Source organism: Sciurus carolinensis, chromosome X (assembly GCF_902686445.1).
Source record: "Sciurus carolinensis chromosome X, mSciCar1.2, whole genome shotgun sequence".
Taxonomy (NCBI): domain Eukaryota; kingdom Metazoa; phylum Chordata; class Mammalia; order Rodentia; family Sciuridae; genus Sciurus; species Sciurus carolinensis.
Genome location: NC_062232.1, coordinates 45074429 through 45090825, shown reverse-complemented (window position 1 = coordinate 45090825; position 16397 = coordinate 45074429). Strand labels below are relative to the sequence as shown.

Genomic DNA, 16397 nt, shown 5'->3' with positions numbered 1-16397 from the left:
TGGAATCAGAATTTTAAAAAGTGTAAAAAGTCTCATAGCTAATCCCAGATAGTTTTAAATCAGATTTTCAAGCCTAGACCCCAGGTCTATCTTTTCAGACCTTGTAAAAATTCCACTAGCCACATCTCAGATGTCCTGTTACTAAAATTATCTTCCTGCCTCTTGGCAGGTTCATAAGGACAGAATTGTAAACATAAAAACATATTCATGTGACTGACTGGAATACCTTGGACAATCCACTTCCCCTCCCCAGATTTCAGTTTCCCTGTCATGTGAATCAGGATGTTTGTAAGGAATAAATATGATAAAGGATATTCTGTTGCCTTATGGGCAATGGACTTTATACACAGAAAGTTATTAAGATTATTAGCATTAACAGTATTATACCATTTGGAGACTTATTAGGAATAAGAAAGTTATATCTCTTCCAAAGTCAGTTTCTGAGACTCTACAAGTTCTGATCTAATCTGGAAGAATACATTTTTAAAAATGTTTCATTTTTTATTTACACATAATTGTACATATTTATGGGGTATCGTGATATTTCAATACATGTATGCAATGTGCAATTATAAGATCAGAATAATTGGCATATCTATCACCACTAAAATTTATCATTTCTTTGTGTTAGGAACATTCAAAATCCTCTCTACTACCTATTTTGACATGCGCAATTAATTGTTGTCAACCATAGAGAATAGTGTGCTATAGAACATTAGAGGTTACTCATTCTATCCAACTGCATCCTGTACCTTTTAATCATTCTCTCTCCGTCCTACTCTCCTTCTCAGGCTCTGGTAATCAGTGTTCTACTCTCAACTTTTTGAGATCAGGTTTTTAGCTTCTGCATATCGGTGAGAACATGCTGTATTTGTTTGTCTATGCCTGACATAGTTCACTTAACATAATGCGAAATACCACATTCTTAAATCAAGCTAGCTTGGTTGGTTAACCAAAGAAAATCCCTGGAGTGAGAGAACTTAGGTTCCCACTGTTCTATTCATGACTTAGCTACTGATTTTCTATGTGACCTTAGAAAATGATTTTTCCTTCTCAGGAAAAATTTCTCAGTTTGTTTGTTGGTTTTACTCTGAGAAGATGAGATGAACTGGTCTATATGTGGCTTCTCAACTTTAACACGTCTTTATGTAAAACCAAAAATGTAAAAATGAAATCATCTTTCTAATTGATTCTCAGGAGCTCTTTATATCATAAATGGTAACCCATTGCCATAATATTGTAAGTTTCCTGTACTAATAAAGTTGCAGATTAGTCAAAGTGATTTATTTACTCCATAAAGGTAATAACAGTGTTATTTAGCATTTTCCAGAATGCCTCACACGTATTAATACATTAAATCTTCAATAAACCTAAGGGGCTAGGTACTCTTATCTTTCCATGTTCCAATTGAAAAAACTGAGACACTGAAAAGTTCATCTATTCAATGTATCATAGGTAGAGGTGAGAATCCACTCAGGTAATGTGGCTGACTGTAGAGCCCATTACTTTTAACCACTGTTATCCACTATAGATTTGTTTAGATATGTGGGACCTGATATTGAAAGTCTGGTATGATTTATGCACAGCAGCAGGAGGGAATCTAACCCTTGTGTAGACTAAGCGCTGAGAATGTATTTTAGGGAACTTCTTAAAAGGCAAAGTGGAACTGGGGAGCATTTGAGGGCAGGGATTGGCAATTCCAATCCCCAAGCAATTGCTCTTGTGTAGCCCAGCTCAGTAGAAGAGAGTTGAACTTCCTAATAGCCAATCACTGGAGGTTCATCAGGGGGTGGGAAGATTGCAAAAGAGCACACTTGGACATCTTCCAGGCAGGCTGTCCAGTTACATGAGTTCTACAGATAAAGTCTCAAAATAACCAAGTGGGGGCAGGGACAGTGGACCCAGTGAAGGGAAGAGATTTGGGTGGGATGGTTCTGACCTACGAACTTGTCCTATTTAGAGGCCATTGCTTCTTGCTACCTATGCTCACCCTACTGTAGCCTCCACCCTCCAAAGTCATCATCCCAATGGCTGACATAAAGAACTTTAGCCAGGTCGTTGATCAGATAATGCTGTCTTTATCCCTCGGGCATCTCATGGCAGCTGTCAGCCATGTGAGCAGTGCCTACCATGTCTCCCCTCGATAATGGCTGCACTCACTCTTCTTCTTGAGGTGTCAGGTTTACTGTGATTTATTTAGCCTTGGCTAGAGAGAGTATAAAAATGAACAGATAGTGCCCATCTCTCCAAGAGTGCCCCAGGCAGCATATTTTAGGAGGAAAAGGCTCTGTGAAAGGGAATGCAACAGTATCCAGGGGAAGACAAGGGTTGCAATGCCATTTTGGGTGGGGATGCACTGTGTGGTAGTGAATATTCCACTTCCAGTTTGAACTTTTAAGGGTTAGCTCAAAACATTGCCTTTTTCATTTGGGACTTGGTGTTTGTGTTTTTGTTCTTGGGGCCTTGCATTTCTGATGTGGATCTTTGTTTCTGAGTTGGAGCTTAACATTTTACTTCAGACCAATTTTTTAATTTCAAAGCTGATACCTACTTCCATCACCTTTGCTTTGCCATTCCACACAGGATGTAAGCACATGATCTTTGGTCTTTTATTTGCATACTCTACTAGTCCTGACTTCATTGGCGGGAAGTGACTGGTCAGACCTGGGCTGTCTTGCTGGCTGCCTTCCTTGCTGGACTCCAACTTATCTCCTATGTACACAGCCCTTGGAGTTCAGAGGCCTCTGCTGACTTCTGCCCAACCTCTTGCTCTCAGCACCCAAGCCCCCCCTGGTACATGCAGGAGCAGAGGCAGGCTAGGAAAAAAAAATAGGGCCTAGAGACAGGCTGTGAGAGGCTCAGAAGCCTAGTGCTCCTTCTTTCCAGCCTTGTCCAACAACTAGGAAGATAGAGAGTGAGGCTTGGTACCTTGTGGGCAGTGGTGTCATTAACTGTGACACCTAAGATGTCTCAAGAGATGGGAGAGCTCACCCAAACCAGGTTGCAGAAGATCTGGATTCCACACAGCAGCAGCAGCAGCAGCCGGCTGCAACGGCGAAGGGGCTGTAAGTGGGGTTTACTTTTGTGGGCTTCAAGGTGGTGGTGATAGAGTTGGCATAGAAGAGCAAAGGAGTCCTGACATCCACTCCCACCTTAACCTAAAAGTTGGAATGGATGAACAGCTGAGTGAAATAACTGTAGGTTAACAAGCAGCCAATATCAGGGAGGTGAGGAAAGAGAGAGGAATACAGAGCTAAGAATAAGGATTAGGTAAAGATCATCTTGATCACAGGGATCTTTGACTAGAAACTTCTTCTTTTGTACGTAAAACTTATTTGTAATGTTTCATATTTGGAATTTGAGGTTTCTAGTTTGGGACTATTCAGTGCTATCCTGGAATATTTCATTTCGGTTAATTCTGTGATGTGTCTGGAAATTGGTCTTGTTTGATTTTGCCCAAGTGAAATAAGGTGGTGGTTCCTGGCATCATTCCCCACGGGACAGGTGCTGAATACACAATCGTACCATCTTTTTGGCCAGCATCACTCCTCCCCTTTCACAGGCCTCTTCTAAGAAGTCTATACCTGCCTGGACTGGGAAAGGTAGAGTGTTGCACTATTTTATTGCCTTCCTGGCAATGCAAGACCCTCCCTCTGCTCTGAGGATTTGAGGAGAAAAATATGTAGTCTCTCAGGACAAGCCTACCAATGCAGTGTGTTCGCTTTAAAAATTTAAGAAGAAGCAGGGACAAAAGAGAAGCAAACAAAATGTGCAAATGAACTTTTTAAACTGTAATATACCGTTTTCTGTAGATAACAGGGGATAATTGTATACCAAGGTATTTCCATCCCAAGTATTATGGCCTAAGGAGCAGAAGGTGGGTGGAGATAAGGCAGCTGTGGACTGTGAGACTCAGCCATCTGAAGAACCAGTTGACCAGGCTTCCACACTCCTAATGCTAGAAGCGTTCTAGGCTCTGGGTTATTGGGGGAACAGTAGTTGTTTGGAGGGTCCAGGAAGATATCGTGCATTAAGTATAGTGTGTAGGATGTAAGGTGTGGATGGAGGAATAATAAAGGACCAAAACCAGTCTCCAACTGCTCTAAACCAGCAATTTCACTCACTCATCTGGAGATCTAGGAGCCTGGATGACACAGAACTTCATTCTAACCCTCCCCACCCAGCCATTCTTTATTCTGTTGAGTTTATCGGGCAAACAGGCAAGCCACTATGAACACAACAGTCCTCCAGAGTCAGAACCCTTATATTCCTGGGAACTCTTGTCTTTCAGGTTGGAGAGATAATATGCATTCATCACCTAATATAGTCTCTGTCCCATAGAAATACAAAATCAATATGTGCTCACTTTAGTTCTGAGTCTCACTTTCCTCAGCTATAAACCAGAACTAATACCTACCTCCTAGTGTTGCTGGAGTGATTTACTGATTCAGAAGTTTCAGATCCAATATTGGCTAAGTTTCAGTCCCAGTTTTGCCATGTCTTTCCTCTGGGATTTTGGGTAAATCTGTGCTCCTGTTTCCTTACTTGTAAAATGAAATTACTAATAGTATTGTTGTGAAGATTGGATAAACTAAAGCATATAATGTGCTTAGAAGAGTGTTCAGCACATAGTATGCCCTCAATTAAATGTTATTATTTAAACAAGAAATTGGTTGTATGGTATTATTAACCACCATATCCCCAGCATCAAACCCTGAACCTGGCACATAGCATATGTTCAGTAAATGATCACTGCTACTTCCACTCTACCATTAACCGGAACCAACTATGGGGCTCTGTGTACACAACACACGTACTCTTTAGTGATCAACTGAAATTTGCCAGAACACAGATGCCAAAAAATTGGATGGTGGTTGCCAAGTCCTGCCCCAGGCATGTCTGCCTTACTTCTCATTCTGGGGAGACCAGGCTATTTTAACCCCAGAAAGGAATGCTTGGAGCATTCTAGAAGACATGCAATCACTTAATGACATTCTGAGTATTAACTGCATCAACATGTGTAAAGGGTTTGAAAAGGTGTGTATGTTCTTTTCTAATCCAACATTATGTTTATGTGAGTCATCATTATGTTTATGTGAGTCATCTATATAATGGTTTTTGCAGTTTGTTTATTCTCCTTGCCGTGTACATTTACATTTTGTGAATATCCTGCAGTTTGTTTATCCATCTTACTTTTGACGAGCATTTAGGTAGTTTTTAGTTTTGGGTTAAGAAAAATAGTGCAATGGACTTGCAATGGGCATTCTTGTACATCCTGTTAAAGGAAGTTCCTCCATTTTGTTCTTCTTACAGTGTCTTAGCTATTCTTGACCAATTGCTCTTCCCCATATGTTCTGGAATCAGCTTTTCAAGCTATACACACAGATAAAACTTTTAGGAATTTGATAGTAATTACATTTATCAATTTGAGGAGAGTTAACATCTTTGTTTAGGCGTCTCTAAACATAGTATGTCTCTCTATGTAGTTTTTTCAAGTTATTTATGTGAAGTTTTTAATTTAATCTACAAGGGACTTGCATATCATTCAAGTTTATATTCTTGTTGATTTCTGTTGCTATGGCAAAAATATCTTTTTAGAAAATTAAGTTTTGTGGCAGGGTGATGCTAATGTACACAAATATAATTGTTTCTTGTATACCAAATTTGTAACTAGCAAACTTGCTAAAATTTCTTGAGTTTTGGTAATTTGTATGTTAATGTCAGTTTTCATTTCTTCCTCCAATCCTCTTGTTTTTTTTTCTCTTTTCCTTGTATTTCTACACTACTAAGACCTTCCACATCCAACAATGCATGGTACAGTATTGAATAGAAATGTGAATAATGCATTCTTATGTTGATCCTGATTTTAAAGGGAGTGCTTTTAGTTTCACCACTGAGTAAATTTGCTATTTTTTTGGTAGATATAATTTAACACAATATGGAAGTTCCTGTTTATTCCTAGTTAGTCAGTAGTTTTAAAAGATGAGTGGATGATGAATTTTATTAAACATGTTTTCTAGATCTTCTGAGATGGCATGATGATTTCCTATTTTAACATGTTAATATATTTCATTGCATTAGAATTTTTCTTATGCTGAACTAAACTTTCAGTCCTGGGATAAATAAAAAACTTTTAGTTAGTTCAATAAAATTTTGTTTAGAACTTTAAAATTTTGTTCAGGGAGGAGAATGGCCTGCAGTTTTTCCATTCTCATGTTGCCTTGTCTGATTTTGGTGTCAAGGTTATACTAACCCTCATGCAATGAGGTGAGAACTATTTTCTTTCATTCCGTTCTCTGACAGTTTGTCCAAGGAACTATCTGTTCCTCAAATATTTGGCAGAACTTCCAGGTAAACTAATCTGGGCCTGGTGTCTCCTTTAAATTTTTAACAGATACAATTTCTTTAATAGTTATGGAATAATTTTAGTTTTGCTATTTCTACTTAAGGCTGCCTTGTTAAGTTATGGTTTTTGAGGAATTTCTCTATTTCACATCAGTTTTCAAACTTATTTGTATGAAGTTCTTATCTTCGTATCTTTGAATCTGCAGTTATATCTGCTGTTTTTTGTTCTGTCATTATTTGTACTTTCTTTTTTTCTCTTGATAAATCTTGCCAGAATTTTGCCTCCCCCTACTTTTGGCTTTCATTGGAAGGCAACCTATAATTACAATAGAGGAATATGTATAGTTTTTAAAAATATATTTTATTTTGTTTATTTGCAGTGCTGGTGATCAAACCCAGTGCCTCACATGTACTAGACAAGCACTTTACCACTGAAATACACCCCCAGCCCAATATTTAACTGACACACAAAAACATAAATCTTGTACATATTATTGGGGTACTTACTACGTGATGTTCAATACATGTAAAATATTGTATGATGTTTAAATCCAGGTGAACCTATCTATCTCCCCAAATATTTATCACTTCTTTGTGTTGAAAAACTTTCACAATCCTTTCTTCTAGCATTTTGAAATGAATAGTGCATAATAGTTTTCTATAGTCACCATACTGTGCAATGCAGTACTTTAGAGTTTCTTGCTCCTATTTAACTATATCTTACCATCCATTGATCAAATTTTCCATCCCACTACACTGTCCCAGTCTCTGGTAACCACCATTCTACCCTCAACGTCTATGAGATTAACCTTTTTAGACTCCACATATTAGTGAGATCATATAGCACTTATCTTTCTGTGCCTAGCATATTTCACTTAGAATAATGATCTCCAGTTCCATTTATGTTGTGAAAAATGACAGGATTTCATTCTTTTTGTGGTTGAATAGTATTCCATGGTGCATATGTATATATACATTTTCTTTATCCATTCATAAGTGGTTGTTTCTATTTAATCACTATTGTGACTAGTGCTGCAATGAACATGAGAGTGCAGATGTCTCTTCAACATACTGATTTTATTTCCTATGGATAAATGCCAGTAGTGAGATTGCAGGATCATATAATAGTTCTATCATTATTTTTTTCAATACTAAGGATGGGACCCAGGGTCTTGCACATGCTAGGCAAGCACTCTACCACGAGCTACATCCCCAGTCCCTATCTTATATTTTTGAGGTGATTTTAATTCCTATGAATAAATACTAGTAGTGGGATTGCCTGACCATATAGCAGTTCTATTTTTAATTTTTGAGGAACATCCATATTGTTTCTCATAATGACTGTACTAATTTACATTCCCACCAACAGTGTAAAAGGGTTCCTTTTTTCTCCACATCCTCACCAGCACTTGATATCTTTAGACTTTTGGGTACAAGCTATTCTTATTTGGGTGAGGTGAGATCTCATTGTAATTTTGGTTTGTATTTTTCTGCCAATTAGAGAGATTGAGTATTTTTTTCATGTGCCTGTTGGCAATTTGTATGTCTTCTTTTGATAAATGTCTACTTTGATGAATTGCACATTTTATTATCTTTTTTGTTACTGAGTTTTTGGAGTTCCTTATATATTCTGGGTATCAACCCCTTGCCAAATGTGTACATTATGAATATTTTCTCCCATTATTTAAATGGCTTCTGTACTCTGTTAAGTGTTTCCATTGCTGTGCAGAACCCTTTTAGTTTTATGTAATTCTATTTGATTATTTTCACTTTAGTTTCCTGTGTTTTGAGAACTTTGTCAAAAAAATCCTTGCTCATTCCAATGTCCTAAAGAATTTCTCCTGTTTTGTCCTAGTTGTTTAATAGTTTCAGGGCTTATATTTAAGTGTTTTCTCCATTTTTACCTGATTTTTTTGTAACTGGTGAGAGAGAGGTGTCTAGCTTAATTCTTCTACATGTGGGTATTCAATTTTCCCATTACCATTTTGAAAATACTGTCCTTTGTCCCACATGTTTTTTTAGTACCTTTGTTGAAAATTGTTTAGCTATGGATGTGTGGGTTTGCTACTAGGCTCTCTATTCTGTTCCTTTTGTCTATGTGGCTGTTTTAATGCCAATATCATGCTGTTTTGATTACTGCAGCTTTGTAATATGAACTGAAGCAAAGTAGCATAATGTTGCCTGCTTTCTCTTCTTGCTCAGAATGGCTTTGGCTATTTGTTTTTTTTTTTTTAATTTTTTTGGTTCCATATGAATCTTAAAATTGTTTTCTTCTAGTTCTGTGAAGAATGCCATTAATAATCTGATAGGGGCCAGGTGCAGTGGCGCATACCTATAATCCCAGTGACCAAGGAGGCTGTGGCAGGAAGATCGGGAATTCAAAGCCAGCCTCAGCAACTTATGGAGGCACTAAGCAACTTAACGAGATCCTGTCTCTAAATAAAAAGTTTAAAAGGGCTGGGGATGTGGCTCAGTGGTTGAGCACCCTTGGGTTCAATCCCTGTTACCAAAGGAAAAGTATTCTGATGGGGATTGCTTTGAATCTATAAATTGCTTTGGGTATTATGGACATTTCAACAGTATTGATTCTTCCCATGCATGAACAAAGGATGTTTTTCCACTAATTTATGTCCTCTTCGTTTTTTCAATGTTTTTATAATTTTCATTGTAGAGATATTTCACATCTTTGGTTAAATTTAAGAAGTTTGTCACTTTAATAATTCTTCCAAAATAAACAACTTTGCTTTTTGATCCTTTCTGTAAGCTTCATTTTCTGTTTAGCCCTTGGGGTTAAAGAGGTTTTCAAGGATGAGCATCTCTTTACTAAATTTTTCCAAAAGGTTTCACATATTTATTACTGAACATTGCAGAACATAGAACAAAGAGAATAATCAGATTCCCAATAAAACATGTTCTATTGTCCACACAGTGGTGACCTTTTCAACTTGATATGATAGTGACCTTGATACAGCATAAAAATGTGTGCCATCTCATGTGCAATTCTTCAATGACCCCAATTGGTTTTTCCCCAATGTCTCCTCTTGGAGTTATACCTGATTTTATTACCTGTTTTCATTGGAATACATTGGGGAACAGGACAGTTTTGTTTTTGTTTCTTGGCCATAAGTCTTGTTGTAAGACCTGGTTAGGATTGGAGTCAAGTGCATGCCACAATGGCAAAGAAAAAGAGAGCTATCCCTTTATTTTTAACCAATTTCAGTCTTTGTATTCAAAATGGATTTTGTTTTCATCTGTTTCAATACCTTTTGTTTTAATGGTATATCTAGACCATTCACATTTAAAGGAGTATTGATACAGGTGGATTGAAATCTACCACCTTTAATGTTTTCTCAACCCATTACATTTGTTCTGTTTTTTCCCTTTTTTCTGCCTTCTCTGGTTTTAAAATGGGCATTTCATGTGATTCAGTTCTATCTCTTATTAGTTATTTTTCCTTTTATCATCCTTCTTATTAACTTCTTTGGTATTGGTGATTGAACCCAGGGCCATACACATGCTAGGAAGCAGTCTACCACTGAGCTACACTCCAAGTCCTCCAACCTTATTTTTAATGATTAATGTCTTAGTCTTTTTTGTACTGCTATAACAAAATGTCTGAGAGTGGGTAATTTATAAAAACAGAAATTTATTTTCTCACACTTATGAAGGCTGGGAGATACAAGTCCAAGGCATTAACCAGTTTGGTTATCTATTGAGGACTGTTGTCCGCTTTCAAGATGATGTCTTGTTGCTGTATCCTCCAGAGTGGAAGAAACTGTGCTCACACAGTGGAAGGTAGAAGGAAAAGAAATAATGTATGAAACCTCTTATAAGGGTCTTAAGCCTATTCACAAGGGGAGCAGCCCTCATGACCTAATAACCACTTAAAGGACTTATCTTTTAATACCATCTCTTTGTTCATTAAGTGTCAATACCTGAATTTTGGAAGGGACATCTTCAAGGGATAGTAGCTGCCTTAGCAATATAACTTTTAAATAATTTAAATTCATCCTCAAATAACACTACCACTTTAAGTGTAGTTTAGGGACTTTATAGCCAAGTATTCCCAATTCCTCCATCCTTTCCTTTGGGACATTGCTGTTATTCATTTTATTTATCCATATGGTATCATTGCTGCTATTATTGCTTTAAAACAATTATATTTTATATCAATTACAAATATTAAACATTAGATTTTATCTCTATATAATTCTTTCCAACTCTCTTCTTTATGTAGATACAAATTTTCTGAGCTATATCATTTTCACTATACCTGAAGAACTTTTAACATTTCTTGCAAAGCAAATCTGCTAGGGATGAATTCATTTTTATGAAAATATTGCTGAATATAGAATTCTAGTTTGGCAAATTTTTCTTCCAATATTTCAAATATTTCATTACACTGTCTTCTTGTTTCTATGGTTTCTGATAAAGAGCACTCTGAAAGCAATAACTGTTCCTTCACAGGTAAGGTATATCTCCTGATCTTTTTCATAGATTCATTCAAACTTTTCCCTTTGTCCTAGTTTTCCCACATTTGATTTTAGTTATAAATACCAGAGGCTTCAAATTTCCCTTAAGACCTCTCTCTGTCTCTCTCATGGGTTTTTGAATTCCCTTTGGGTTGTACTTTAGAGAGTCTCTCTCTTTCTGCTCCCTCAGTAGGAATCACTGTTATTACTAGGAGTTTATTAGCAAATAGGTATTTTGGGGCAGGGGACTGTTTACTGGTCCTCTGAGTAAATGAAATTCCAGTTTTTGGAATGCACAGTGGACCAGTATCTTGGGGCTGTGACCATCAGAAATATTTCCATCCTTTCCTTGGCTACAGCATTCCCAATCTACTTCCTTAAAGTCCTCTCTCCTGTTAACTATGGCTTTTTTCCCCTTAGGAAAGACATGAAGACTGGAAAGGGACGATGTGGGACAGATTTCTTTTCCTCTATTGAAGATTAATTATGAAGCTTCAAAATTGCCAAGTCCTTCCTTCTGTAACTCAGTCCTTTGTTAGGGAGAAGAGCCTGAGAGGGATTACAATGACTATGCTTGCCAATCTTCAACCAGTATCCCTTCATTTTATCCTTTCCATGACAACCTTGTGGGACTTCTTAAAGAAAATGCTGTGGAAATGTGGAGACTTTAAAGACTTCAAACTCTAGGAGCTTCTTACTCTTGTGCTAATCTACACTCAACCTTCAGCAGTTTGTCAAAATTACTATTTAGGTATTCTATTAGCCTCTTGGCATTCGGTGCCTTCTGCTCTGGGGAAGCAAATCTTCCTTGCTCTCTCGATCTAAAACACTTGACTCTTCCCATTTCAAGGTTGCATTTTCCTCTATTGCTTCACTTCTCTAGTGGGTTCATGAAAGTCACTGAATTTCAGTTTGACCAAATTTTTCCATGTAAATATGAGAGCAACAACTTCCAACATCTTGAAACTGAAATTGGAAATTTCTTGGTTCTTTTATAAACTCACAAATTTTACATTTTTATTGATGTTTCTCAAGCCAATGTTGGCTTAACTTTACCCACATGTTTACCATTTTACTTGCTCTTCATTCCTTCATACCCCTCAGCCCTTCCTTCTGTGATTATTTGTCTTGTGCCTGAAGTACATGTCATAGAACCCCTCTTATTGAAGGTCTGTTGGTAATAAATTTAGAGTTGTATGAAAAATGTGTTTATCACATCCTCATTCTTGAAAAATTTTTTTGTGAATACATGATTCTGGGCTAAGTTATTTTCTCATAAAACTTTAATGCTATTATTCAACGGCCTCATTTTTCATTATTGTTGTTGACATGTTAACTGTGAATCTAATTATTACTCTTATTAGATAATCTTTCTACTATCTCTGATTGCTCTTAAGACCTGTTTAGCATTATCATTCTTCAATTTGATTATGTTTTTTCTAAATATTGCTTCTTTTTGTTTTTTTTTCTTTTAAAGTTGGATTTCCCTAACCTGAAGACTGACGTCTTTCATCAATTCTGAAAAATTCTGTCACATATAATTTATTTGGATATTGCTTCTCCAACATTACATCCTCTGTGTAACTATAGTTAGACCCCTGGCAGACTTTATTATTCTAGTCATATCTTTAAATTTTTCTTTAATATTTGTATACTTCTTATTTCTATGGTACATTCTATTTACTTTCTTCTGATTTATTTTCCAGTTCACTAATTATCTCTTCATCTGTAATTTGCTGCTTAACCCTGTATGTAGGTTTTAGTTTCAATACTTTTTATTTTTAATTTCTACAAGTTTTGTTTGATTCTTTTAAGAATTCATGTAGTCTTTTTTGACAGTTTCAAGTTTCTTTGCCATACTTTTGATTAGCTTTTCTTTCTCCCTTCCATCCTTTTTTAATGGGGATCAAACCCAAGGTCTCATGCATGTTAGGCAATCACCCTACCACTGATTGGGCTAGGGGTGTGGGACATTGATTTGGCCTCTGACAAGAGTAACAGATGGCAGCACAGTGGTCACACCTTGAACAGGAACAGAAAGAGAAGATGGGTGGGGCCAGATTTGCTCCTTTTATCACAATCTACTTATAGGAATTCAAGCAGTCACATGAGAACTATGAAGAAGTTGCACAAAAACTACCTTCATATGTCCCCAATGACCCATGGACCTTCCACAAGGCATCCCCTCCTAACATCACCACCCTTTTAACCAAGCCTTCAATCACAATGTACCCTTGGGAGACATAATTAAATCATATCCAAACCACAGCACTGATAGATTTTAGCTTATATCCTGGAGATTGTAAGTATTGTTTTGAGGTTATGAATCTTGCTTGCATCTTATGGAGACATTTTTCTTTTAGCCTTCTGTGTATTGTGGTTCCACCATCAGTTCAATTTTCAAACCTTTTGTAGTAGTACTATTTAGGACTACCCTATATGTGCACCACCTAGTGGTCAGTCTGGTACCTGGATGAAGGTCTCCTAGCTAGTTGGGCCTCCAAATCCTTGGTATGCTAATTAGGATGAAAACACTCACAGGTCATAGAAGAACTCTTTACTCTTCCCTACAGTTTTAGTACTTCCCAGTTCCCTAGGTTCCCATTTTCTGTCCTCTGTTCAGAAACTACCCACTGTCATGTCCAGAAACAAGTTGCAAGAGAAGAGAGGAAACATTTGTGTGAAGTCTACTTGGGTCCTCCTGACACTGTGTCTTAACCTACAGAAAGGATCTTATGCCACAGTTAAGTTTTGATTCCTAGAGGCTCCCATTCTGGGACATTCATGCTTCTGGGCCATTTTTGCTGTTGCCATCTTCACTGTGGAACCAAACAAGTAGAGTAAATAAAAACCCAAGGGATTTCAGGGGAAATTTCTCTGAACTCAATTTCTCATTTCCATTTCTTAAGCCCAAACTATAATCTTTCTTGTGAATCTGAATGTCTGCTGAAGGATGTTCACTTTTGGGTTTCATGCCATATTGAATTCAGGCTCATGATACTGATGGAGAAAAATATAACGAATTTCCAACTGTTTAAGTGATCCTTTTAACTCTGGTGTTCTTCCCTGATTCATCCACCTATACATATATTTATTTTTCAGTATTCATATCTGTGTCCAGGCATTTTAACCAGGGTTTATATTTGTATTAGTGAGAGAGTAAAGATTTCAGAATCAGATCCAGCCCTATACGTTTTATAAACAACAAAAAACATACACTGTTTTGTAGTTGGATCTTGTTTTTTTATCCAATGAGATAATCTCTGCCTTTGGCAGCTTTAGGAATACATAATGAAAGTGATTTTTGTATAGTTGGATTAATATCTACCACCTTTCAAACTATTTTCTATTCATTGAATTTGTTCTTGCTATTTCTTATTCATTGTATTTGTTCTGCTTCTTTTCCCCCTCCTTTTTCCTAACTTTTCTCATTATATTTGGTCATTAAAAAATTTAACTAGTACATAAAAATTATACATGTTTATGGGGTACCAGAAATAAACAAAGCACAGAAAGACAAGTACCACATGATTTTACTCATGCAGAACCTAAGTAGTTTCTCTCATAAAAATTGAGAGCAGAATGGTGGTTTCCAGAGCTGGGCAAAGAAGTGAGCTGGGGTAAGGTTGATCAGTGGATACTAATTTATAGTTATAAAGGAGCAGGAAGTTCTGGTGTGCTATTGCATTGTAGGGTAATAATAATGTAGTATATATTTTTTTGAAAAGCTAGTAGAAGGGACTTTGAATATTTGATCATTTTTATTATCTCATTTTATCTCCTGCATTTCCTTAGCATTTATATATTTTTGTGGGGGTTTTTTGGTTGTTTTTGTTTTTTGGGTTTTGGTTTTTTTTTTTTTTTTTTTTTTTGCTTGTGAGTTGGTTGGTTGGTACCAGGGATTGAATCCAGGGGTGCTTAACCACTGAGCCACATCCCCAGCTCTTTTTTTTATATTTTATTTAGAGACAGAGTCTCACTGAGTTGCTTAGGGCTTCGCTAAATTGCTGAGGCTGGCTTTGAACTTGGTATCCTCCTGTCTCAGTCTCCCGAGCCTATGGGATTACAGGCATGTACCACCACACCCAGAGTCTTTTTTGTTTTTAGAGACAGAATCTTGCTAAATTGCCACGACTGGTCTTGAACTGACAGTTCTCATGCCTCAGCCTCCCAAAGAGTTCAGATTACAGGCATGTACCACCATGCCTGGTTTTTATATCTTTTTTAAAATCCTTTTTTAGTGGCTTCCTGTGATATGCACAGTACCTTTTCAGATGATCTGGGTTTACTTTTATGTAACACTATACTGTTTCATGTGCAGTGCAATACCTTATAGTAGAATATTCCCAATTCCTTCCTTTCATTCTTTATGTCATTGTTTTATTTCATCTCCTTTTTACATATACTATCAACACAAAATACATTGTTACTATTATTTTGTTCAGCCATCAATTATCATCCACTTATCAGGGAAAATATTTGGCCTTTGGTTGTTTGGGATTGGCATTTCACTTAGCATGATATTCTCCAATTCCATCCATTTATCTGCAAATGCCATAATGTTATTCTTTATGGCTGAATAATATTCCATTGTTTATATATACAATAGTTTCTTTATCCATTCATCTGTAATGGGGGTGGGGAGTGAGGGTGAGAGAAGAATGGAGGAAATTTAGATTACATAGAGGGAAATGAGAGGGAGGAGGGGGTATGGAAAATGGCGGAATGAGACAGCCATCATTACCCTATGTATATGTGTGATTACACGAATGGTATGAACCTACATCATGCACAACCATAGAAATGAAATGATGTACCTCATTTGTGTACAATGAATCAAAATCAAGTCTGTAAAAAAATAATTTAAAAAATATAAAATAAAAAAGATTTGTGAAAAAGTAAAAAAAAACAATCAATTATAACTTAGGGAAATTAAGAATATGAAAAAGTTTATATTTTGCCATTATTCCTTTCCAGCATTCTTCTTTCAATTTTGTAGACCCAATTTTTTTGACCTATATCATATATTTTCTGCCTAAAGAATTTCCTTTACTATTTCTTATAAGGCAAATATGCTTATGATGAATTTTCTGTTTTTATTTTTTATACATATACTAGGGATTGAACCCAGGGGCCACAACCCCAGCTCCCTGCCTTTTTTGAGACAGGGTCTCACTAAATTGCTTAGGGTCTCGCTATGTTGATGAGGCTAGCTTTGAACTTGCAATCCTCTTGTATCAGTCTCCCAAGGTGGGATTACTGGTGTGTACCTCCACACCCAGTTAATTTTGTTTTTATTTGTCTGAAAAAGTCTTCATTTTTCCTTCATTTCTTCGTGGTGCTGGGGAATCACGCCCATGGGCTGAGTCATGCTAGGCAAGTACTCCACCACTGAGCCACATCCCCAGCCCTTCCCTTGTTTGAAATATAGTTTTGCTGAATTTAGAAATCTGGATTGGCAATTTTTTTCTTTCAGCACTTTAAATGTTTCATTCCATTGTCTTTTTTGCTTATGTGGTTTCTGACAAGAAGTCTAGTATAATTCTTCTTCTTGTTTCTCTGTAGGTAAGATGTTCCCCA

At 36.7% G+C, this 16397-nt stretch overlaps 1 protein-coding gene across 5 annotated transcripts in view; it reads left to right on the top strand.

Moving 5' to 3' along the window:
- Pfkfb1 (6-phosphofructo-2-kinase/fructose-2,6-biphosphatase 1) overlaps window positions 1-16397 on the top strand; it is a 48194-nt gene that overhangs the window by 1906 nt on the left and 29891 nt on the right. The window contains exon 1 of one of the 5 annotated variants that reach the window (XM_047535166.1): window positions 2526-3065. The exons of 1 other annotated variant lie outside the window; for it this stretch is intronic. In XM_047535166.1, the coding sequence (XP_047391122.1) occupies window positions 2966-3065 (100 nt within the window). In that variant the 5' untranslated portion in view covers window positions 2526-2965. Of the gene's footprint in view, window positions 1-2525; window positions 3066-4962; window positions 5038-16397 lie in introns of those variants that run through there. 3 more of the 5 variants (XM_047535163.1, XM_047535161.1, XM_047535164.1) reach the window with 3 other exon arrangements.